Source organism: Ostrea edulis, chromosome 1, assembly GCF_947568905.1.
Source record: "Ostrea edulis chromosome 1, xbOstEdul1.1, whole genome shotgun sequence".
NCBI classification, from domain to species: domain Eukaryota; kingdom Metazoa; phylum Mollusca; class Bivalvia; order Ostreida; family Ostreidae; genus Ostrea; species Ostrea edulis.
The window spans coordinates 63,822,442-63,845,647 of NC_079164.1; the positions used below are offsets into that span (position 1 = coordinate 63,822,442).

General features: G+C 35.2%; 2 protein-coding genes and 1 long non-coding RNA gene across 4 annotated transcripts; 2 read left to right on the forward strand and 1 right to left on the reverse strand.

Annotated features, from left to right (window-relative positions):
* Positions 1 to 6,280: 6,280 nt before the first annotated feature.
* On the reverse strand, positions 6,281 to 16,245 carry LOC125647733 (RNA polymerase II subunit A C-terminal domain phosphatase SSU72-like). Its single transcript, XM_048874534.2, has 7 exons — positions 16,122 to 16,245; positions 14,089 to 14,179; positions 13,792 to 13,935; positions 13,362 to 13,501; positions 12,432 to 12,550; positions 9,028 to 9,133; positions 6,281 to 7,384 (listed from the first exon to the last, which is right to left on the reverse strand). The coding sequence occupies exons 2-6, from the start codon at positions 14,172 to 14,174 to the stop codon at positions 9,032 to 9,034; spliced, it is 591 nt and encodes a 196-aa protein (XP_048730491.1). The 5' UTR covers positions 14,175 to 14,179; positions 16,122 to 16,245; the 3' UTR covers positions 6,281 to 7,384; positions 9,028 to 9,031.
* On the forward strand, positions 10,197 to 11,519 carry LOC125647801 (uncharacterized). Its single transcript, XR_007360100.2, has 2 exons — positions 10,197 to 10,853; positions 11,072 to 11,519. It is a non-coding gene; the product is annotated as an uncharacterized LOC125647801 (long non-coding RNA).
* A 93-nt stretch (positions 16,246 to 16,338) lies between the features above and the next one.
* LOC125647693 (uncharacterized) lies at positions 16,339 to 22,646 on the forward strand. Of its 2 annotated transcripts, none has more exons than XM_048874470.2 (5): positions 16,339 to 16,548; positions 16,759 to 17,547; positions 17,816 to 17,953; positions 18,977 to 19,142; positions 19,784 to 22,646. In XM_048874470.2, the coding sequence occupies exons 2-5, from the start codon at positions 16,788 to 16,790 to the stop codon at positions 20,034 to 20,036; spliced, it is 1,317 nt and encodes a 438-aa protein (XP_048730427.1). In that variant the 5' UTR covers positions 16,339 to 16,548; positions 16,759 to 16,787; the 3' UTR covers positions 20,037 to 22,646. The 2 variants fall into 2 exon arrangements, with proteins under 2 accessions (XP_048730427.1, XP_048730436.1); XM_048874479.2 differs by having other exon boundaries at positions 16,423 to 16,672.
* The last annotated feature ends 560 nt before the right edge of the window (positions 22,647 to 23,206 follow it).

Below are 23,206 nucleotides of genomic sequence, written 5' to 3' on the forward strand. Positions count from 1 at the left end.
AATTCTAATGAACTTTAAATTTTAATTTTTTTTTGGCTCAAAAGTTGGAGGAGGCAGCTGCCTCCTCCGCCTCCATGTAATTTACGGCCCTGGTCTCTGCTTATTCTGTCAAACGTCTCCCTAAACAAGTCTATAAACTTATGTATAATGGTGTTTGCCACTCCGTACACATCGTCGCAAACCACGGGTTATTGTTTCATTCTATTTCACAAATAGAAATAGAATGAAACAATAACCCGTACTGGTTTGCGACGATGCTCCGTACACGTGTTCAGATGTTCACCCCCCCCCCCCCCCCCCCCCCCTTTGAATAGTACAGATAGTAGCGAATTCCTCGGTTGTTATCTGCTTACTACTTAGATCCCCTTTCTTTGGTAACTTAACGATGAGCAGGGATATCCCATGTTCGTCTATCATTCCGATGAACAGAGCGACTGATGTGAGTGTGTTGTTGTCTATGCCGGGACTTATTGGGCTTTCTTTACCGCTTCTATAGTTATGTAGGTGTATTTGTTAATTTTTGTATTATTTTGTTTTCCATCTAACTTAGGTACATTCTTCAGGAAGAGACATTAAGAACACCTTTTTTTTCGCCATCTTTCTATTAGTTTTAAATCTTGGGTAGCACATCGCTAGTTTTCTTAAGTTTGAAGGTAAGACTATGATTTATGTATACTTTTAAAAAATGACAATAACCTACATAGACTATATGTTCTTTTGAAATCTGAATTGCATCTTGTGAATTTTTCCATGTATCAAGTGCAGGGCCGTAACTGCCGATGAGGCAGACGAGGCAACTGCCTCGTCTGATTTTTTGGCAAAAAAGAAAATAAAATTATATAAATGTTATATTATAGGATATATGTTTAAAATGAAGACAAGCACCTTTGTCTTTGACACCATATTACGATTCTTTACATAGTACAAATGAAACACAAACATGATAAATTGGGATTTAAAAAGTGTCATTTTCAGTCGTAAAGTCAATCGGCGGCCCCCAATCCCCTGCCTCCCCTGATTTAGAACCCTACTTACGGCCCTGAAGTGCAAAAAGATCATCATTTATTTCCAATCTACTAGCATTGAACTTTTTTAATATCTATAATTATTGTTAGAAGACATTTGATGTAATGATTGGTTTGTGATGCTTAGATGTTGCGTTGACTTTGCCACGCCTTAATCCCTAAGACTCATGTCCGATGGGGCGCCTCTTTAGTTCTGACAACCAGTTTTCTCCATTCATCCAAGCACTCCGCCCTCCTCAATGCGTCCCTCAACTCCAGGCCCGTCCACTCTGTGATGTTGTTTTCCCATTTCTTTCTTTGTCGACCTCTCTCCGACTTTCGCATCGTACCGTGCCTTGCAGGATTGTTGTGGCAAGGCCATGTGACCTAGTGACATGTCCATACCATTTCAGTTTGCGTCTTTTAGCTGATTGATTGAATATTGTTTTACGTCCCGCTCGAGAATATTTCACTCATATGGAGACGTCACCACTGCCGGTGAAGGGCTGCAAAATTTCGGCCTATGCTCGGCGCTTATATGGCCATTGAGCAGGGAGGGTTCTTTATCGTGCCACACCTGCTGCGACACGGGACCTCGGTTTTTGCGGTCTCATCCGAAGGACCGTCCCATTCAGTCGCCTCTTACGACAACCAAGGGGGTACTGAGGACCTATTCTAACCCGGATCCTCTTGGGATTCTTTTAGCTGAAGTGAGGAAATCTGTATATGGACCGATTTCATTCTCAACGCGTCTCTTTAAATGTCCTCGTTGGTGATGTGATCTGTGTACGAGATGCCAAGGAGTCTTCTATATCACGCCGTTTCAACTGATTGGATCCTCTCTTTTTTTCGAGGTCAGCTTTTAGTGTCCATGATTCGCAAGCATAGAGAAAGATCGCCATGACTAAGGATCGCATCAGTCTGATTTTTTAGCTGATTGGGATGTTTTTGTTGTTCCATATTGGGTTCAACTTTGTCAATGCGGCTGTGGTGTGAGCAATTATGGAGAGAATTTTTGGTCGTGATCCTTCATTTGCGATTGTTGCACTCAAGTATTTGAAGCTGTTGACTGATTCTGATCATTAAGCCGTTGGCAAAACCGATTGGATTCTTGGTTATCTTTGCTCTTCTCTGTACTGATCTCCATGTGATATTCTGTGGAGGTGTTGTTCAGCCTTTTGGTCAGATTGACTAGTTCCTGCTCCTTTCCAGCTGATCGGTCGATGTCGTCGGCAAAACGGAGGTTTGTGAAGGTTCTGCCTCCAATAGTGACTGATCTTTCAATGTCCTCAAGTGCATCAGTCATGAATCTTTCCAGGAAGACGTTGAAGAGCGTGGGAGACAGTAGACAACCCTGGCGCACTCCAATAACTGTTCGGAATCACTCAACTACCGGTATGTTGTTGTTGGAGAAAACCGCACTGGTGGCTTTGATGTAAAGGCTCTCGATAACTGTGATGAGGTGGCATTGATGTTGTCGCCCATAATGCTTCATGCCACACTCGGTCAAAGGCTTTCTTGAAATTTATGAACACGTGGTACAACTTTTGTTGATGTTGGTTATCTTTTCCGCACAGTATTCGAAGATTGAAAAACAAATTCTGTTGTGTTGACACCAACAAAAAAAATCTATAATCGTTGGAAAATTTTAAGTGCACAGAGAGGTCAAGTTTGACACACTGTAACACTATGACCCCTTTTAGTAAAAATTAATGATATTTTTCCCAAATAATTTACAAAGCTCAGAAGCAAACCTCTTTAACGTTTGCGTTAAAACGTATACTCGTATATTCGCAAAAGTTTTACGTTTTACACAAAATTTAAGTGTGGTTTTTTTTATCCCAAAGTTTTGCGAAAATTCATATTTGTAGCCACAAAAATAACATCAATGGGCTTTTCTAATGTAACTATATACAGTACATAAGATGTGGCAAATGATATCAGATGAGTATATGAGGAAGATCCGTGAACTTCTACGTACAATTTACACGTTGTCCACGGAATATCCATCAAGAGTTCGATTCATTTTTTACACATCAACGAAACATTTTCAACACAAATGCGAGTCATTCTTCTCACGAATACTAGTGGTTTGATTATATATATATATATATATATATATATATATATATATATATAATATATGTAGTAGTCATATATTGACTACTACAGATTCCGATGGAACGGCATACCAATTGTTTCGCCATTGTACTTTTGAATGTTAAAAATGTTTGTGTGGTCATCCAGACCAGAGAAACGGGAAATCGGACATGTATCTATGAAGCTATTCTCCTCCCCTCCTCTCTCTCGTATCTATTATGCCCCATTATTCACTTCATTAAAATATTTAAAAGTATAAAATGCGCCCCTGTGTCTTTTATGTTTCCAATGACGAGTTAGACTGCTGGATGTGTCGCTTTATGACCTAATCCCGAAAAAAAAAAAAAAAACAAGATGGCGAGTACGGTTTTTATATCGCTCTATCAGCATATCTGATCAGATCTGTTAACTTATACCCATTTGAAAAGACATGGCAGACACTCTTGAAACATGGATGCAATTAGTGGAAACTACCCACTGTCCACACTCATATGGCTGTTCAATACAGGTAAACTCCCCTCAAGGGTACTATATATCAAACTCAACCAAAATAGAATTACACCAATCATGATCAATATACTGATGATTTTAAAGGATAAAGAATATGGTAGGGTTGTAATAACTTGAATAGTTTAATTAAGTTTATCAATATATAATTGGCAAACTAGATCGTTATATCGACAGAAGTTCCAAAAATTGCTGACTTTAAACGAGGCTGTTGAAATCCCTGTAACATCAACATGTCAGTAGCCTGCCTCGATTTTATTCACTACTGAAAGGATTTCGTCCTATAGCACCGTCTCTTTCTGCCCTTTGTATATCATAACTAACAAAGTAAGATATCGTGTTGCACACAGTTAACGGAGTTGACATGAACTATTCGTCTTGACACACTGCTTCCAACTACTACAGATTACTCCTTCTATCTGATCAAGATTAATCTCGGCTGAGATTCGGCTTGGCTGAATATTTTGACTGACGTCAGTCCAAAAATTCAGCCGAGCCGAATCTCAACCGAGATTAGATCAAAATATGCCAAATATAGGGATGTGGCCGGTCGACAGGGGACCTTTAAGGAAAATCGGCTACTTATATTACTCATAAACTTCGAGCTTAACTTGCGGTTATACACACGATGAGAGCGATTTAATAGCTTCTTATTAACTTTTAGGGAAATTGCCTCCAAATTTCAATTCCTTGGACTTATTATTATTTTTTTTTTTTTGTCATACGAAACACCTATTGTTGAATTTTGCCAGAGATGTCAACGTCTTCCGTGGCTCAGTGGATAGAGATTTTGCCTTTCACGTGAAAGGTCTTGGATTAGACTACCATCTGTGCCTTTAGGTTTAATTGAAAATTATTCTGTACGTTGTTAAAACAGTGACAGAGGCCAGGGGGTTATGGGGAACTTGTTCATCATATCGACAGAATATAACCACGCGTAGTTGTCCGAAACTCCATTCCTGAAAATTACCATAATATGACGTCACAGCTGGGTTTGTAAAAGAATTCGGACGAGTTGCTCAATCTGTCAAACGACGTGGTGGTTACCAGAATAAAACAGCCGCGTTAAAACTGTTGTCGAGTATATAACTACAAATAGTTGGTATTTTTATTTTATTTTTCAAAATAAAGTTTGGAAAGCACTAGGAAATTTCTGCGACGGGTGGGTCTTTTTACAGTTTTGGTACTATCACATGCCGATACCCTATTATACAGTTCGGGAGTCTCTGCTAAATGAATCTTGGAATTGTCATTTTTGTTACCCATTACCTTTATTTGCATGATGTTGCTTGTATCTCATAGATTGAGGAATTTAAAGATGGATTGCAAATATTTGAGCTGACGCTGTGCTGCAATTGTATAAATTATTTAAGTTCAGCCCTAATAGTCTATAACTCAGTCCAGCGATGTACATTCAGTGCTATATGGAATACTTACCAAGAAATTGGGACATGAAGTTAATCATTTTTGGGGACGCAACTTTATGAGGCTGGGGGTCGCCATGAGTGCCTCAGTGGGTCCAGGGAAAAGTCCTGGTGGGGGCCCAGGGGGCGAAGCTTCTGGATTTTACAGGGCTTGAAATATGTCTCCTATGTAGTCATTTTTAATAAGATGAAATTAATAAAATTACGCAAATTTTAAGGGTTTTTGGGAAAAATGCAAGTTCTCACAATAAAAGTAATTCTATAAATCAACAGATTTTGTCAATTATTTCTCCGAAAGTGGAAGAAATTATTGCTTCTTTTATCGTTTATATTTTCCTAAACAAGAGACCACGATCTTAAATTTGAAAATTTTACGGGGGGGGGGGGGGGGGGGGGCACCAGCTGGTCCCCTCCCCTTAAATATGCCACTGCATGCCATCTCATATATTCTTTCGAATTCACTAACTTTCGGGGGATAAAAGTCAATGAATATGATTATAACAATATTATTCCTATACAAACGCATATTTTTTTCAGGGAGAGAGAGAGAAACTAACAGGTATGGCTTCTGTCTGTGAGGCAGTAAAGGGCAGTAGCATATTAAAAGCATGTACACAATGTTAACATTATTATTACACATGCGTGCGTGTAAAATGTAGATGTGTTAGCTTGTGTTGTATAGTTCTTTACTTTAAGATTCACTGTACTAAACACGGGTTCCTGTTTGACATAACTATATTTATATAGGATATTTCGCATTATAAAGCGTGTATTCACAAAAGTTTGTGCATATACCATAGAAGGGAGATGACAAGTATCTCCTGCTACAGACACTCTTCACTTCACAGCGCAAAATGGCACCAGATAAAATTAAACAGCAAACATTTCATACTAGAGTGTTGGTCCAAATATAAATGCTAAAGACAAATCATTTTTTCTTACTTTTTAGTATCTCAAGGATGTACAGCATGAGAATTTGCATACCTTTGAGGTGTTCACCTTCAATAACCCCCACCCACCCCTGAATCTTTCACCCCATTATATTTTGTATTTACGAAGAACATACATACATGTACTTTCACTACCTACAATGACATGTACTATGGATGTCTGATTGTTGATACTAACTACGGGTACATCATCACGACCTAGTGGTGGAATTATGAATTGATTCTGATTTAAGATTGACATATATATCAATCAAACTCGCCTTTCTCCTTCTCCTGGTGTAAAAATAAAACACTATAAACAAAGTAGGCTTTATTTCTGTTACACAGTACAATATAACACACAACATGATGCCTTAAGTTAACTGTCACTTTAGATATTCTCAATTACATTAATGTATGTGAAGCAAGATACAGCCAAGTTGCGTCAATGAAAACATAACAATCATCTAACATACATCAGTGTATGTTGACAAATTCTTCATGTAATTTCCTACTCGTGTAATTTCTTACACGTGTAATTTCCTACTCGTGTAATTTCACAGTCATGTAATTTCACAGTTGGGTAATTTCCTACTTGTGTAATTTCACAGTTGGGTAATTTCCTACTCATGTGATTTCCTACATGTGTAATTTCCTACACGTGTAATTTCACAGTTGTGTAATTTCCTACTCGTGTGATTTCCTACTGAAAGTAGAACATCACTAGTGGACTGATATACCCACTGCCGTGCACAATTGTAATGGGGACGAAATGATGGAAGTTGAGTTTATATGGTTCTTGACTGTCATGCATTACGAACTCGGATGAAAGAGGAAATCAAATGAGACTTGGAGACCATTTTCCTCTGTCAAAGTCTAGGTAACTTGACTTTTGAACTCCAGAGTCGATAGAAGTCTTCCTCATCCCTAGACAATAGAGTCCAGTTCACTTGGCTTTTGGCCCAAAAATTGATATCAATTAAAACCTTTGTAAGAGGATTCCGTCCACAAATTTTCCTTCACTATATAAACCAGGAGTACTAAACTTCAACTATGATGTACATTTGAAATTCATTCAGTACATTTAAAAAATAATCCTGTATATTAAAACAATATCTTAATATACATATACCATAACTTCTGTTGGTGAAATTGCTATAAAAATACATGTACATTATTTTGTATCATTAAAAAATACCGCAACAACATAAAATCAGAATACAAACACATTATCACATGGACACATTGACCTCAGTCCCAAAAAAGACAGATATAAAGTTGCATTATGGACTTTGTGTGCATGAGTCATATACTTAAAATTTCAGTGAATCTGTGCGATCATTCAACATCTGATGGGAAAATGCAGCATGGATTACTGTCCCATCATATCTCCATTGTTATCCTGTAGTACTCTCCTGTACTAAAAAGAAGGAACACGCACAAATGTATGAGAAGAAAGTAGAAAGAGACTACATTGAAGAGCAATAGCACATCAAAATGAACACAGATTTAAAAAAATCAATATATGCACCCAGGGGTGCATAAGCCGAGTTGCATGGGATACATTGTAAAGTCAGGAATGATGTGGCATATTTATAATTGTGAAGAACTAATTTCAGTTTTAAACTTTTCAAGTTACTGTCCAGAAACCATATTTGTCTAAAGTTTTCAATCTATTTTTGGTCACTGTGACCTTGACCTTTGACCTGTTTTCTCCAAAATCAATAGGAGCCTTGCTTTGCTGGTATCCAACAATATAACCAAGTTTCATTTGATTCAAATTAAAAAATTTCAAGTTATTCTCCGGAAACTAATTTTTTTTTTTGGAATTTTAAATTTATTTTCGGTCACTGTGACCTTGACCTTTGACCCATTTTCTCCAAAATCAATAGGGGTCTTCCTTACCTGGTACATAACAATATCTTTAAGTATCATTTGATTCGGATTTAAACTTTCTGAGTTATCATCCGGAAACCAAATATTTCTGAAATTTTCATTCTATATTCGGTCACTGTGACCTTGACCTTTGACCTTTTTTCTCCAAAATCAATAGGGGTCTTTCTTACCTGGTACCCAACAATATATCAAAGTTTCATTTGATTCGGATTTAAACTTTCTGAGTTATCAACCGGAAACCAAATTTTTCTGAAATTTTCATTCTATTTTCGGTCACTGTGACCTTGACCTTTGACAATTTTTCTCCAAAATCAATAGGGTTTTCCTTACCTGGTACCCAACAATATATCAAAGTTTCATTTGATTAGATTGTAAACTTTTCGAGTTATCATCCGGAAACCAATTGTTGACGCCCAACCGCCAACCCACCCACCCGCCCGCATCACCAAACCAAAGATTTGATGCAGTTTGGAATGTGTTCGGCCGCAATAGTTATTTAGTGTGATAATGACCTTGACCTTTGGACTTCAAAAGCAACATGAATCTTGAATGTCATCAGGATTTGAAGTGTGATAAACATGCATCAGTAAGTACATTTATAAAAGTTAGAGGCAAGCTCAAATATACAGTATATAGTGAAAAAGAGACCTTGACCTTTGGACCTCAAAATAAATAGGAACCTTCCTCTTTTGGATGTGATCAAAATATGCAAGTCTGACAAAGACGCACCAAGTAGTATAAAAGTTTAGAGACCAGACAAGCTCAAATCTATGGCATTTAGTGACAAAATGACCTTGACCCTTGTCCTTTTGACCTCAAAATAAATAGGAGCCTTCCTCTTTTGGATGTGATCATGATATGTAAGTTTCACAAAGATGCCCCTAGTAGTATGAAAGTTAGAGACCAGACAAGCTCAAATGTATGGCATTTAGTGACAAAGTGACCTTGACCTTTGATCTCAAACTAAATAGGAACCTTCCCCTTTTGGATGTGATCATGTTATGTAAGTCTCACAAAAATGCGCCAAAAAGTATGAAAGTTAGAGACCGGACAAGCTAATTGTGGACGCCGCCTGCCTACCCAACTGCCCGCCCGACTGGACACCCATCCTTCGCCAATTTAAAAGCCGAGGTTTGCTACGTAACTCGTCTAAAAAGACCAACATACCAATTCAGTAGAAGCAGACGGTGTGCAGAATAGGTCTCCCAGCTCGTGGCTCAAAATCTTGTAAAATCTCGTCTATGTCATTGTCCAGATCTTCAGACTCAAAGAGCTGTTAATGAAAATTCTAGACATAAGCAAACTGATTTAGACTAAAACATGCTCCAGATGAGTATATATGCATTTGCAATTACAAGCTTTTATGTCCCCATAACCGGAGATTCGTTTTTGTTTCATCTATCTGTTTGTCCCTAAAATTTTTAACCTTGGCCATATTTTTTGAATGGTAATAGTGCTAGGGCTTTCATATTTGTATTCCTTGTGAAAAGACTTTTCTTTTGGTAACAACATTTTTGACTTAATGATTTTCACATTGGAGTTCAACCTACTTTTGAAAAAATTTAACCTAGGCCATAACTTTGGATTGGTTTGTGATAGTTTTTTTTATATTTCACATGTGTAATCCTTGTGACAAGACCTTTGTTTGGGCATCAGAATTGCTTTGCTGCCATACGGGGGCATCAGTGTTTCACAAATACATCTCGTTGTTATGTTAATTTCAATGCTTCAATCATAAAAAACAAAATTTGTACAGGACAGTTGTAAATATATACCTTGATTCTTTGGATCTAGGGTGTACTTAAGGAATGAAAGTAATTTTTACTCATTTTATATGATATAAAGTAATTTGGGGCAGTTTCCGCATTATAAACCACAAAGCGGTTTAAAAAATAGTGTTAACTGTCTAAACTTACTTTGTATCATATGAAATGAATAAAAAATACTTTCATTCCTTATGATTTAATTAAATAAACTGCGTTTGATATTATTTGATCAATAATTCTATAGAAAATGTGAATTTTATATGAAGCGGACCAATACTGGCATAGCAACAAAATAGAAACTGAACAGCCAAACATATTGTGATGTCATTCCTAGGACGACATACAGTGGGACTAAATGGCAACTTTGTTTATATGATTTAAAGAATGTTGATAAAGTCAAATGAACCAATCAAATTGTGTGTTACAAGTAAAATTAAATTATTTAGGATACACATGTATTCTGTATTTCCAAAACGTAATACATGTATATGATAAAAAAAACCATTTTACAGACCCTTTATTGAGAGCATTGTCTACACAGATAACCCTATAAAGGTCACCAATCAAATTAATTTATGTACCATTATGACTAGGTTCTCAATCAGATAATTGTGCATACCAATGTTGATAGGTCCCCAATCAGATTACGGTACCCTACACAGGATTATGACTAGGTTTTCAATCAGATTATACTAGATATTGTTGTCTCCCCAGCTCCCCAAATTGAAAGTGCACCAAATGAAACCTCCTCCCCTTCATGTACTGCATGGTATGGAGGAGAAAGCATGAACAGGAACATAGACATTATGAACTCTGATAAGCCATATAATAGTGTTCACAAACTATTTAACAAACCCTCAGAGCCACTATAAATTTTAGGATGACAATTAGTGTTGTACTGATAATCAGAAAACATCGATTAACGACGAAAAAAAGCTACCGATTCCGATGATCGATTATTATTTTTCATAATCGATCATCGGATCCACACATCTCATAGAGCGCATTCCGAAATTAGACCGTTTCCGTTATTGTTTTACCTGTGCCAGGAAAAAAAAAATGGCATCAAACAATGGAATATATGATCACCCGAGCGTGAAAAAGAAGTCAGAAGTATGGAAGTATTTCGGAAGGTAGATATCAATTTACCTCCAAGTAAAACGAACCTAAATCTAAATCTAAATAAAGCCGTGTGCCGTATTTGCTACAAGGAATACACCAACACTGGTAAGTTTATTTTTTCATACTTTGACATGTGGCACGCATTTTTTAGTGTAACACACCAGAATCATGTGCACGATATTCTTGTTTCAAATGTATATTTTTTCTATTATATACGTTGCTGATTTATTCAGTGTGCCATAACTATCATTTCTTACGATCGCATCATATGCAACTTGATATTAAATTCCGAATTTTCTTGAACGTACTTTACTATATTCTAGTATTTTGAAGAGACCAGACGTTACCTGGGGATGGCACTGAAAGAAGATGACAAAGGGCTCACAGTTCTAGAGTAGTGGCAAAAAAATGAAATGCTTTCCCCCAGAATAGCAGTTCTTGCAAAAAAGATTTTATGTGTTCAAGCTAGTAGCGTGCCATCAGAGAGAGTATTTTCTCTTGCTGGTGGGTTGGTGTCAAAAAAGAGAAGTAGGCTGAGTGCAGATAATGTAGATTTGTTTATTTTCTTGAACAAAAACATGAGTAAATTTTGGTGAGAGATTGAATGGTATTATGCTTAAGCCAGAGACAGTAGAGATTTAGATTAAAATGCTGAGTTTTACATCATACTGGTGTTTAGTTTATCTTGCTATTTCTCTCCTAGAAAGAGCTGTTAACTATTTGTTTAAGAAATGTAATGCTTTGTATTGAATAAAAAACAAATCTGCACTAGTACTTTTTTATGTTTTAATTTTGAATAATATATAGTTAAATTTCCGTCTTTGATCTCCGTGTAAGATTCAATATGGATATGAATCTCACCTTCCAATGGCATCCATCATAATTATGAGCTAGTTATATATCCAACCAGCACAAAGCTAAGGTGTTTATATAGAAAGTGCAAAAGCATCAAGACAACATAGAAAACATCATATTGAGTTATTGATATTAGCTAATTGATATATAATTGAAGATTATGCTTGATATAGTAAAAATGTAACATCCGATTATAATCGGAAAATCGCATCGGAAGCAGCAATCGATTCCAACCGATGATCGATTATGAAAGTGAACCGATGTCCCATCACTAATGACAATTGGATCCTCCTGTTCCTACAATATTCACATCTGCAAATGGCATTCAAAATATTGTACAAACTCCAAAGTCTATCGGATAAGCCATATAGGAGGAGAAGTGTTCAAAAGCTAATTTAACACCCTCCAACCCTCTTAGATCACTATAACTTTTAGGAAAATGATTGGATCCTCCTGTCCCAACAATATGCACATCTACAAATTGCAATGAAGCATTGTACAAAGTTTCAAATCTATCCGATCAGCCATATAGGAGAAGTGTTCACAAGGTATTTTACATCCTCCACCATTCTTAGATCCACTATAACTTTTAGGAAAATAATTGGATCCTCCTGTTCAAACAATATGCACATCTATAAATGGCAATGAAGCATTGTACAAAGTTTCAAATCTTTCCGATAAGCCATATAGGAGGAGCTTCTCCTCCTATATGGCTTATCGGAAAGATTTTGTGACAAACAGATGGAAAGCACATAAACAATATCTCCCCTTGGAAGATATAATTACGTACCTTTGTGACTAGATTCTCAATCAGATTATTTTACATACCATTGTGACTAAGTCTCCAATCAGAAAGGCTCCAATGGTGGCCTCCTCATGATTGTCCTGAATGTCAATGTTAATGATGTGAGCAGGCTGCATATCTTCCTTCTCTCTTGTTTCAAAATCTGAAAATAGCATATAATGAATCCTATTTGTCTAAACATTAATACATGTATACCTAATAAATTAGAGAGAAGGCAAACTTGCCATTCCTGTACTTTATTAATCTGATATTGTTAGCATTGCAATATCAATAATGTTGATACAATATCCATTGCATACATATGCATTGTTATCATTAATATTGTAAGTAAACATAATGGACATTGTAATGTCAACAATGTTCAAATGATAATGTAGATACATGAAAGGTGAAGATAATGAACAGTGATCAATCCCATACAAAATAGAGAGTTGATCAAACACGGACCCCTGGAAACACCAGAGGTGGGATCAGGTGCCTAGGAGGAGTAAGCATCCCCTGTCGACAGGTCACACCTGCCGTGAGCCCTATATCCTGATCAGGTAAACAGAGTTACCCATAGTCAAATTCAGTGTGCCAAGAATGGCCTAACAATCGGTATGAAACACGTCAGACAGCATTTGACCCCATGATAGATTGTATTGACGAAATAGATCGTTATAACGACCATAGGGTTTGCGAAATGCTGACTTCAATCGAGACTGTCGTATGCATTGTTAAGTCAATCATCATGTCAAGGAATATGAACAGACACTAAACTACATATGTATTTATCAAAATCTAGCTGCAGATCTGTAACTCTCTAGGAAAATATTGGGACCAATATATTCCCAGAGAGCTTCAGACCAGCAACTAATCAAAATACGGATTAAACTTACTATTAATAGCAATGTTAGATCCTGAAATCAGGTTATCTACAAAGTGATTAATGAATGAGATCAGAAGCTTCCTACCCTCTATAACTTGATCATATACTCTTTCTTCACAAGTGATGATGACATTGAACTTTTCCTTGCATGCCTGGAACCTCTCTGGCATTGGCTTAATTCTTCTATTTCTGTCCAGCATGTGCAGGATCCCATTCTGTGTGTAGCTGTGTTGTTCAGGAGTTTTTTCAACATGTCATTAGATGAACATAAAATGGAATCAAATATATTATGCATGATTGATTACTCAATCTTATGTCTGCATTTTAATGTCTAACATGTAGAAATTTTACTCACTCACATCATTGGCATTTTTATCAAGACATCTTCAAACATATCAGCATACATATCTAACTCACAGAAATAAATCTTTTTAACATGTAGTACTTTTTGTAATTTAGAATGTCGTGAGATATCTCTAGACAAGTTAATCAGCTTTGTTCAACATGAAGGATACAGTTCAGGGTCCTTTCTCATCAAGTCTCTGTACATTTCATCATAAGTCGTGTTGAAATCATAAATATTTGGTTTGTCAAGCGTGGCTCCTGGTAACTTGACTTGATTGCCAGTTCCGAATGATCGAACATTGTATCCCCTCTTACTGAAGAAAAACAGACCATAATTGTTACCATTTACATTCTAAAGACATGCTATACCACTATATAAACCAGTACATACACATATATCTGGTTGCAACTGCACTCCAAATATCATCAAACAAAACCTTGAATCAAATTTGTATTGGTACATGTACCTCAAAAAGCTGTGAGCCTCCATACTTCGGTTTTGATTACTGGAGCAGACGACTGCAACAGACAAGGGTGAACCTCCATCCGTCATGACGTCTGAAATACAAAATTTATATTCACGACACAACAGACTATGAGGAGTCATAAGGGTGTGCAGCTGGAGTACTATACATCCATGGAAATCTTTCATATACAATGTATTACATATCCTAAAAATGTATAATTTTCATTTATAGAGAAAGACACACAATAACACTGCACCATAGTAGTATATACAAACAGAAACTGGTTGAATATGTGTATTAAGTGTGATTATCCTAGTCTCATTAGTACCTTTTCTATTTTGTTTCGTGTCTATAAAATTACCAATGTAAGTTTGACCTTCAATAGGCTTCTTCCTCTAATCATTGGGAACATGGGTATCAAATGTGACAATCCTAGCCTTACAAGTACTGGGTTTCTTTATCTGGATCACAAGGTGCTGACAGATGTGGAGATGTACAGATAGATGCACATCTATGATGTTTGAATATGTGTATCAGGTTATCAGGTTTGATTATTAAAAAACAAAAGGCTATGTATAATAAAGTTTGATATATTCCATTTTTTTTCCTATGAAATCTACAGACCTGCAGCTTACCTCAATCAAGATGCAATCAGTCCCATCATATTTGTTTAATGTAACAAAAGAATACACACACTAGTATAATTCATATTAGAATTTAAGAGAAAATGAATTCAATATTTTCAAGCATTATCATATCAAAAAACAATCGTAGATTTGAACACTACATAGACAAGATCCACCAACTCAACAACCAGGGTTTGTACAGCCCAATATAATTTTTCAAGCCATATTTCAAGCACTCTTGGACAATACATCATCTAAATAATAAAAAAAACCTGACAAGTCATATTGACTGAATTTTATTACTCTTTCATTTATAGGTCATTTAGCCTATCAAGTTTTGGGGTTTTATTTTTCAACATTTCAAGATCAACAGTTGCTTGGCTAGATTTAGTTTGATTACTTCCCATTTTCAGAAACAATGTCATAGATAAATCGTCAAAACTCAACTCTAATGGTTTTTTATGTTCATCACCTTGCATGTGAAAAGTGAGAGTTGCATCCCCATATCAACATTGTTTAATATCCTGTCATATTGCACAAGTGTTTTACTTCACAGACTGAAATTCTTTGACCCAGTGATGCCATGATTCCCAAACTTGATATTGCATGTAAAAAAAAGAATGGACATTGTTCTTAAAAAAAAAAAATTTGCTTATATTGTAGTAGAACATTAAATTTTGCAACAAATCTTGAAAATAGTGATGATAAGCCTCAACCCCGCACATTTCTTGCTGCACCATAAATCGAACTTCAAGGTTTTATAAGGGTTGGATCTGTAGCTCTCTGGTCTGTCCCAATATTTTCCCAGAGAGCTACAGATCTGCAGCTAGTATTATAGTAGAACATCAATCATATAGTAGATATCAAGTGCCATATAGCAAGAATTCGAGTACTTAAAATGCACTTTTCCATACAATTGAACTGTCTATGCATTTTGAAGTACTGGGTGAAAATTGGTCTGTATGAACCCTGTCTACAGACAGTCTGTTAGGGTTTTTTTTTCATTCTTAGTAATTGAGTCCTGTATAAATAGGTGAAAAACAGTGTTCAGCTGAAGTTTCTTTGTGAAAAACTTTATATTGGCATGGCAGCGCACATGTTTAGTCGATATATATTTTTGGTCGTAGTACACCATCCTTTATATTTTGATTAATTTTCTCTTATACATATGTTATCATTAGAGCTCGGTCCGCGAGCAGCTAATGGACCCCTCGCTATTAACCAAACACATACATGATACAGTTTGTGAATTAGGATTTTAAAAAATATAACTTGGTTATTTCGTGGTTTCACTTCAGAGGATTGTTAGCACAAAAACCTGTCTAATTTTGAATAACATTCACACACAAGAGCAAAAAAATTAAGCTATTTCATCAATTACTGCACAATAAACATAAATATGCTAACCTGCTAGCTGTTGATCTTAAACTTTATTCCGTTTCCGGTGTAATCCAATTTTAGTAAGTCGCGTCTAGTCTAAGTCGCGTCAAGAAGAAAAACTTTGATTAACTTGTACATTAACTACTCTTTACGGGAAAAGATAAGCGAGAAGAAAACAATTATTAGATCTAATGAATCATAATGTATATATTGTTTTAATGCAACTGATCAAGTACAACATCAACCTAATTTATGACTTCAGTATTTTACAATCTGCGAAATGACGTAAGATTTACTGGTTCTAAAATCGTGACAGTGAATGAGAACCAGTTTTATGTCGAATCTGAGATTGTTTACATATGCATGGCGACGCAAAGTTGTATACATGTAAACAACATGCAATGGCCGTGCTATTTTCCCCACATAAGTTAGCTAGATAGGCAAAAATGAAGAGGTAAGTATATTTAGCAAAGTTGTAACAGCAATCGCCTATAATATATATGGTTTTTTTTCTTCCCCATACATTGCAAGAACAAGTCGATGCAAGTCATGTCAACGGATAACGTTAGTCCCGAAATGTATGTTTAGCAATTCTAACCTTTGTGTACAAATTGAAATAAGACTTGTAATGTAAAAGACTTAAGTATAAGCTCTATCATTTCAGTGAACATTTCGGCTGACAAAGATAAAAATATGGCATCTACGACACAAGTTCCTCTTTTAGATGTAAACTTCGGTTTGAGTTCTACACAGAAGTCTTACGGTGGTAAAAAGGCACCACATGGCTTCCATCCATATAACGATGAAGAAGAGTCTCTACATTTAAGTAGCAGCATTCCACAGAAATCATATGGAGGAAAGAGAGCGCCAACTGGATTAATTGCTGTTAATTTAGATGAAGATTCTAAATTAACATGTGTTAAAAAGTCAACATTATCAAATATTATTGTTTTGAATGATGACGATGAGTCAACATGTTATAAATCCTATGGATTAAAGAAAATTATTCCAACAAATGGTCTAGTCAGTCACGAAGTGGAGGAAACTTCACATGCACCAAGACGTGTAAACATCCCTTTAACGGATATTAACGAAGAAGGACAGTTAGGTAATGACAAAGTGACATTGCCACAGCATGGGTCTAAGCGTGGAGCACCAGGACCTCTGGTCACATCAAGTGATGAAGAGGAGAGTTTGCCCCCTTCTCCTCGTTCTAGTGTAAATAGTAGTTCATCTGTCCAACATGCATATGAACATGACCATGACTATGAAAATGTAGCATCTCCTAGTGGAAGCAGCACAGCCAGTGGACCTGTGTATATAAGACCACCAGGATTTAAACACCATGCACAAGAAATTAAGAAAGTAAAAAAAAAGAAGACCACAGTGTTTGATTTCAAATCTGCTCTGAAAAAAAGGGCACCAACTCCTCCCAAAGTTAGACCTAAGAGAGGTACATACATTTATATGCATATATATACATATACAAAGCTTTTATTGGCCTTACAATGAATTAAATTCTAGCTTTAAGATATATGGTAATTATTCAGTAGCCCTATGAATTTTCATCATGTGTAAAAAATGAGGATGACCTATGTATTTACAAGTAGATGTATTCCATGATGTTCTGTAAGTATTGAGTGTGATGGTGCAAAATGTGGAAATTAAACCACTGGAATCTTTTCTCAGAACAAACACTGATAAACTGTGTTTTATAACAGAGTCAGTTCCAATGAGATTAAGAGCATTGCCTCAGTCATTCTGGAAACAGCCAAATGTTCCCAATCCTGTATCTCCAGCACCTTTACTTCCATCATTACCTCCCCTTGGATCTAAAGACTCGAGTGAAGATATCTCCGGTGAGTTATATTTTTGTACTTTGAAATTAAACATCATGTAATATAAAATATTGTTGCCATGTAGAAAATGAATATATAATTAAGGTATCTTTCTTTATATTTTGTTTCTTTGGAATTAAAGGATATAGAATTTAAATCAATTCATTCTGTGACGTCATGCATATTCTTTTCTTCTGCTTGTAGAGGCTAACTCATGGCTCGCTGAAACCCATTTTTACCTGTTAACTGCTTTCATCGATAGAATCCGTAAACTTAACTGAATGAAAGAAAATTTATAATGCTTTCATTAATGTCAAAGTTAATACCTAATCTTTATAAGCTAGCACATATTATGTTATATCAATATTTCTGCTCCAAAATTTGTTCAATAAGATCTGATCAACAAGTAATAGCTAAAAATAGCTTACTTTGAAGGTTTTTTTTTAACAAGTCTGGCCAAATAAAAATTCTTTCAGATGAACTGATATCCATGTATTGGGTATGGACCTGGATTTTACATATCTTTAAATGATCCAGTGAGCTTAGGTTATAATTGTGCACTATGATCAACCCAATCTGTAAGTGCATCAATCCTTTTTCTGTAAAAGTTAGGATATGTGCCACTAATACATGTTTTAAAAAAGTTGGCATTTGATGACTTAAATACATTTAATTCCAAATATTTCCAAGCATATGATGCTGTTCTTGGCAGTTTTGATGTTGCATTATTTAGGTTTACATCCAACTAGTTACAGCTTGTAAGATGTAAAATGATATTTTAACACTAATGATTACATTTATAGATCAACCCACCCACCACCAGTCCCTGTAGAATCCATATTACCTCTGCTTGAAAGATTGCATTACTCACTATATACTAAAGATTTGCAAATTTGCTAGTCTTGATCGCAATGATCAAATAGTTTCCATGTTTGATGACATTTGATAGATACCTATGTTCTGTCTTTCCATAATTCTGATGATGATGAAAATATCTACAAGTATTTTTGTGATTCAGTCTAATCAAAAGATTTCTGTCTACAGATATGCGACCGATAACCCCTCCAGAGGACAAAGAGAGACACAAAAAACAGTCCAGACAACCGGAGAGGAAAGTCTACGTCACAGGAGACACAGATTTACTCCTAAAACATTTGTTTGACAGAGCAGTAGAAGACAAGAAAAATCCTTCTCAAATTAAAAGAGGAAGGTAAATAAGTCACAGTAACTTACTTATGCCCACTATCTTTTGGGGCATAGGCTGCACACAAGATTTCTCCAGAACCCTCTATCTTGGGCAATTTGTTCCAGTTTTTTTCCATGTTTTTCTTTTGAATTCTTACAAACATCATATATTAAGATAGAATTGTAGTTGATGCGATGCTGAAATACATGTACCACATGGTCTTTATGCAGTGCCTAAGAAAAATAAGGGGTATATTCACCTCTCTTTTTTTGAAAAAAAAATTCTTTTCAAAAAGTGAAATGTTCAGTGCATATGTAATTGGTAAAGAATTGGCTTCATTCCCAGATTGTCCTTTCCAGACATTAAGTTAGACTTGCTCAAGTCTCTATGTTGTTTTTATTACATTATCATTTCATCCAAATTTTACTGTGTTTCTCTGCTCTCTACCATACTTAATGTCACCAAACATAGATATGTTTGGCATTATCAAAAGTATTAAAGAGAGCACTGATTATTAAACATAGAGACTTGAGCAAGTCTAACACTAAGTGTAAACATGTCATTATAATTTTGTGTACTGGCCTGGGTGTAAACATGTCATTATAATTTTGTGTACTGGGTGTAAACATGTCATTATAATTTTGTGTACTGGGTTGTGTTTTCAGGCCAAGAAAGATTGCTGTTCCTAGAGAGACAGGCACCAAAGCTCTTATTTCTGGTGATGATCCATACCTGGTTGATGCTGTCACACAGAAAATGTTTCCCCAATTGTCACTGGAGTCACGGCAAGGTCAGATGGGATCCACAACCCTCCAGTTAGTGACACTCAGGGATGGGGATAAATCTGTCACGCTACCATCACTTAGTATAGAGCAGAATTATTCTCAGATGCTGTCAGACCTAGCTATGAACATATGATGTACTGGCTGAAGGTTTTCTGAGAGTATTTATATTTATCATGACACACACACAAAAGAAATACAATTTCATATTTACAGCAGTAATATTTTACACTTTACAAATATTCATTCAGTTGAAAATGTTTACAAATCAGGGTTATCATGATTAATTTAATTCATTCCAATTTTAGAAATCAGTTGTACTTAACTGAAAGTGTTCAATGAATCGGGGTAACAAAATCAGTGACGTAAATAAGTGTTGATAATGATAGTTTGATGTGATCTACATTTTTGTATATGCAGAGTAGGCAAATTTGTTCTACAATTTTGATTTTTCGGTAGCAAATTTCCTAGTAATCTGCATTACATATGTAATGTTTAAATAACTGTTGTTGTCTAATACATGTATCCACCTCCCCCTCCCAGATTGCATTCTCCAATTTCAACTTTAAACATGTGTTCAAAGCATGTGGCACAATTTGATTATTTTCATTTCATTCCCAGACAGTACTTTGTGTATATGTGTATGCCTTTGTTTTGTTTATTCTTAGATGTTCTTAAACTGAGAGTGACATTAAGCACTAATAATACTGTGGAATCGTCAAGTTTTTTGTGGTTTGAGAAAAATGCATGTAAGAATATTTTTAAAGTCCTGCTTTTATGGTTTAAAGATCAAGCTATCATGTTTTATGTAATTCAAATTCTCCTGTTCATGAAGCTTTTAAGAACAATGTGAATTAATATCTGGTAGTATCTTATTAGGTTAGTGCATATATTGATCTTCATTCAAAAGGTATACTGATGCAAAGCTTAAAATGTACACAAACAGTGATACAGGTACCTGTATCTGTTGTTGACTTTGTTACTGATTAGGAAATTAAGAATACATGTGATTCAAATTCATATGGACATGGAAGAATATGCAAATTATCTCCTTTAAGGGGTATAGTACTGAATTATCAAATGATTTAGAAACAAAGTCTTCAATTCACTACATATTGATCATTCTTTTGTTATTGAATTTATTATAGTATGCAGTATTTCTACAATGATCATACTGCATTTAATTTATTATATTGTACAATACAATTTGTAGATTGTTATTTTTATTTATTGACTTTGCTATATTTAAAGATTCTGTCCATTTCTGACACCTTTAGGTGATTTGAGACAATTCCAACATAACTACATGTAGCCGTCCACAATTTTTGTCCCTATTTATGTTGACTGTGATATTGTTGTTGTTGAATCTGGTGACAATTAATTATTTTTATGCATTTCTTTAAGGATATATTACATACATTGAATCAAGACATGATCTTGAAGCTTTACTTCAGATTATGAAATATATTAGCATTTTTTAATATCATTTGCAACCTTGGGCATCTAGTAATTGACCTGTCTGTCTGTTTAGTCCTCTACACATAAGTTGTTTGCTTTAAGATTTTAAAAAATCTTAACATTTTAAACCTTAAAATACTTTTAGATTTAAGTTTGATGAGTGATTCATTTTATGTGATGGGTACGTAGGGTGAATATCTGTCTGCAAAGATCACATTTTTTCTTAGAAGACTGTGTTCAGTATTTTTAGTATTTTGAATAACTGGACTGCAAACTTCATGTGTGTATGTGTGTGTGTGCATGTGTTTATTTCACAGACACTTTGAATTCCCCACCACTGGGAGCAGAGTGTTACACTAACACATTGAATTCCCCATCTCTAGAAGCAGAGTGTTACACTAACACATTGAATTCCCCACCACTGGGAGCAGAGTGTTACACTAACACATTGAATTCCCCATCTCTGGGAGCAGAGTGTTACACAAACACATTGAATTCCCCATCTCTGGGAGCAGAGTGTTTCATAAATACATTCTACAATTTTCCAGTTATAATAATTCCGTCCTATTTCTTTTTCATTCAAATGTGTGAAATTCTATTTATATACATATAATGCCTGAAAATGTTTTATCTTTTATTTATTTCTATTTTTTATACATGATTACCTGTATATGTACTTATGAATGTGTTTGTATAAGTTTTGTCATATTTAGTGGAAGCATAATTAACCATACACTTCCATAGGCCATACAAATTAAATTCTGTTTTATATCGATCTTTGTTAAATCTTCAATCTTTACATTTATTAAATGTTAGATCATGGTTCAGAAATACGGGTTGATAATCAGATTTGTATGTTAATATTCAAATTCTTTAAATATAAAATTAATGTTGAATTAATAATTGTGTAAGATTTTATTATTTTCTAAATTATTATACTTATTGGTTACACGTACAATATATATTGAGTTTTGACTACAGGCTACTCTTTGCCAGGTTGTGAAATTGACAGGCACAAAACTATGTGATCTTGAGTACAAACATTCCAATAAAGCATTTCTAGTCTACATTATTTATTAAATCAGTATTTTAATCATGACTATGTAAAAATATGTATATTGTGCGTTTTTCCTTAATCTTTTTGAATTGAGTGATTTATAGTTTCAGATTTTAAAACATGTACATATGTTTTAGGTACTTTGAGTGCGCTTCTATTTTGTCCATTATACAGTGCTATATTGAATACGTGAAGTTTTACATGTTGATACATTAAATTTTTTAAAAAGATGTTAGATTTTTTTTTATCATAATTTATAAGGTGAAATATTCAGATATAATTGTTTGCATGTTGTTTTTACGTTCCATGCGAGAATCGTTCACTCATGCAGAAACATCAAAAGCTAAATAGGTGAAGTGCCACAAATTTAGATGCATTTGGTATGCATTGCTATGGATCATCATAAATGCCTTGTGTGACTTTTTAGCTCATCTGAGCCTAAGTGAGCTTTTCTGAACGAAATTTGTCTGTTGTCCATCTAGATAGTAACTTTTCACTTTTTAGCTCACCTGTGCTGAAAGCTCATGGGAGCTTTTCTGATCACCTCTTGTCCGTCGTCTGTCTGTAAACTTTTTACATTTTCAACTTCTTTTCCAGAACCACTGGGCCAATTTCAACCAAACTTGTCAAAAAGCATCCTTGTGAGCAAAGATGCAAGCCATTATATACATGTAGCAATGACCATTTTCTTCTGTACACCAAGAGGTTTCTCCACAGTGTTTCTTGATGAAGAGAGCTTTTCACTAAGCCATCTATACAGAGAAAAAGATAAAGTCTCTTTCTTCATTCTT

Bases quoted from the DNA above. Each gene is read 5' to 3' on its own strand.
- LOC125647733 (XM_048874534.2), bottom strand. From the start codon at position 14,174: ATGACGGATGGAGGTTCACCCTTGTCTGTTGCAGTCGTCTGCTCCAGT. The intron at 13,502-13,791 runs GTATCCTTCATG...TGAACAACACAG, and splicing joins ATGAGAAAGGACCCTGAACT to CTACACACAGAATGGGATCC. The intron at 9,134-12,431 runs GTATGTAAAATA...TTTCATTAACAG, and splicing joins TTGGAGACTTAGTCACAATG to CTCTTTGAGTCTGAAGATCT.
- LOC125647693 (XM_048874470.2), top strand. From the start codon at position 16,788: ATGGCATCTACGACACAAGTTCCTCTTTTAGATGTAAACTTCGGTTTG. The intron at 17,548-17,815 runs GTACATACATTT...GTTTTATAACAG, and splicing joins CAAAGTTAGACCTAAGAGAG to AGTCAGTTCCAATGAGATTA. The intron at 17,954-18,976 runs GTGAGTTATATT...TTCTGTCTACAG, and splicing joins CTCGAGTGAAGATATCTCCG to ATATGCGACCGATAACCCCT.